The sequence below is a fragment of the Buceros rhinoceros genome, unplaced genomic scaffold (genome assembly GCF_000710305.1).
Source record: "Buceros rhinoceros silvestris isolate BGI_N320 unplaced genomic scaffold, ASM71030v1 scaffold27061, whole genome shotgun sequence".
In the NCBI taxonomy this organism is placed as follows: Eukaryota; Metazoa; Chordata; class Aves; order Bucerotiformes; family Bucerotidae; genus Buceros; species Buceros rhinoceros.
The window spans coordinates 3,226-3,794 of NW_010395222.1; the positions used below are offsets into that span (position 1 = coordinate 3,226).

General features: G+C 67.1%; 1 protein-coding gene across 1 annotated transcript in view; it reads right to left on the reverse strand.

Annotated features, from left to right (window-relative positions):
- LOC104501652 (tensin-4-like) overlaps positions 1–569 on the reverse strand; it is a gene marked incomplete at both ends in the record, with an annotated part of 5,612 nt that overhangs the window by 3,112 nt on the left and 1,931 nt on the right. Inside the window, one exon of the mRNA XM_010145491.1 lies at positions 1–53. Coding sequence (XP_010143793.1) covers positions 1–53 — 53 coding nt within the window. The remainder of the gene's footprint in view (positions 54–569) is intronic.

Here is a 569-nt window from a genome sequence, read left to right on the forward strand (position 1 = left end):
GCTGTCCCGCACAAGGAACGTGCCTGGCTCCTTGTCCCTCAGCAGCTGGATCGCTGTCAAAGCACAGGCGGAGGCTCAGCCAAGCAAAACAGGTGGGACCTCCCCGCTTCGCGCTTCACGTCTGGCCGATGCTCTCGCGGAGAGCTGTTCCCTGGCAGCGGGAAACGCTCCGGAGCCTTGGCTGAGGGCGCGCACGTCCCTCGTGTGGGTACGACTGCAGTGTCCCTGCAGCCTGAGGGACCCCGGCTGGGTCCTGTGGGTCCCTGTGGTCCCCAGGACAGAGTCAGCCCCTGCCCGGGCCACGCTGAGCAGCAGCATGGTCAGAGGAGGCAGAAGCTTTGCCAGGCTTGAGGGGTCACAGAGGGACTGCCCGTTTCGCAGCCTTCCCCCTAGACCTGTGAGGGGGTCTGCCCACGCCCGCCAGCCCCCGCGTACCTCCAGCTGCCACCACCGAGTCCCCACAGGACGTCAGCACAGGCAAGAGCTGGACCGAGGTGCTGTGGGGACCGAGCTGCAGCCTGGGGAAGGGGCGGCAGTTCTGCAGAGCAGCTCTGAGGTGGGCACATCCC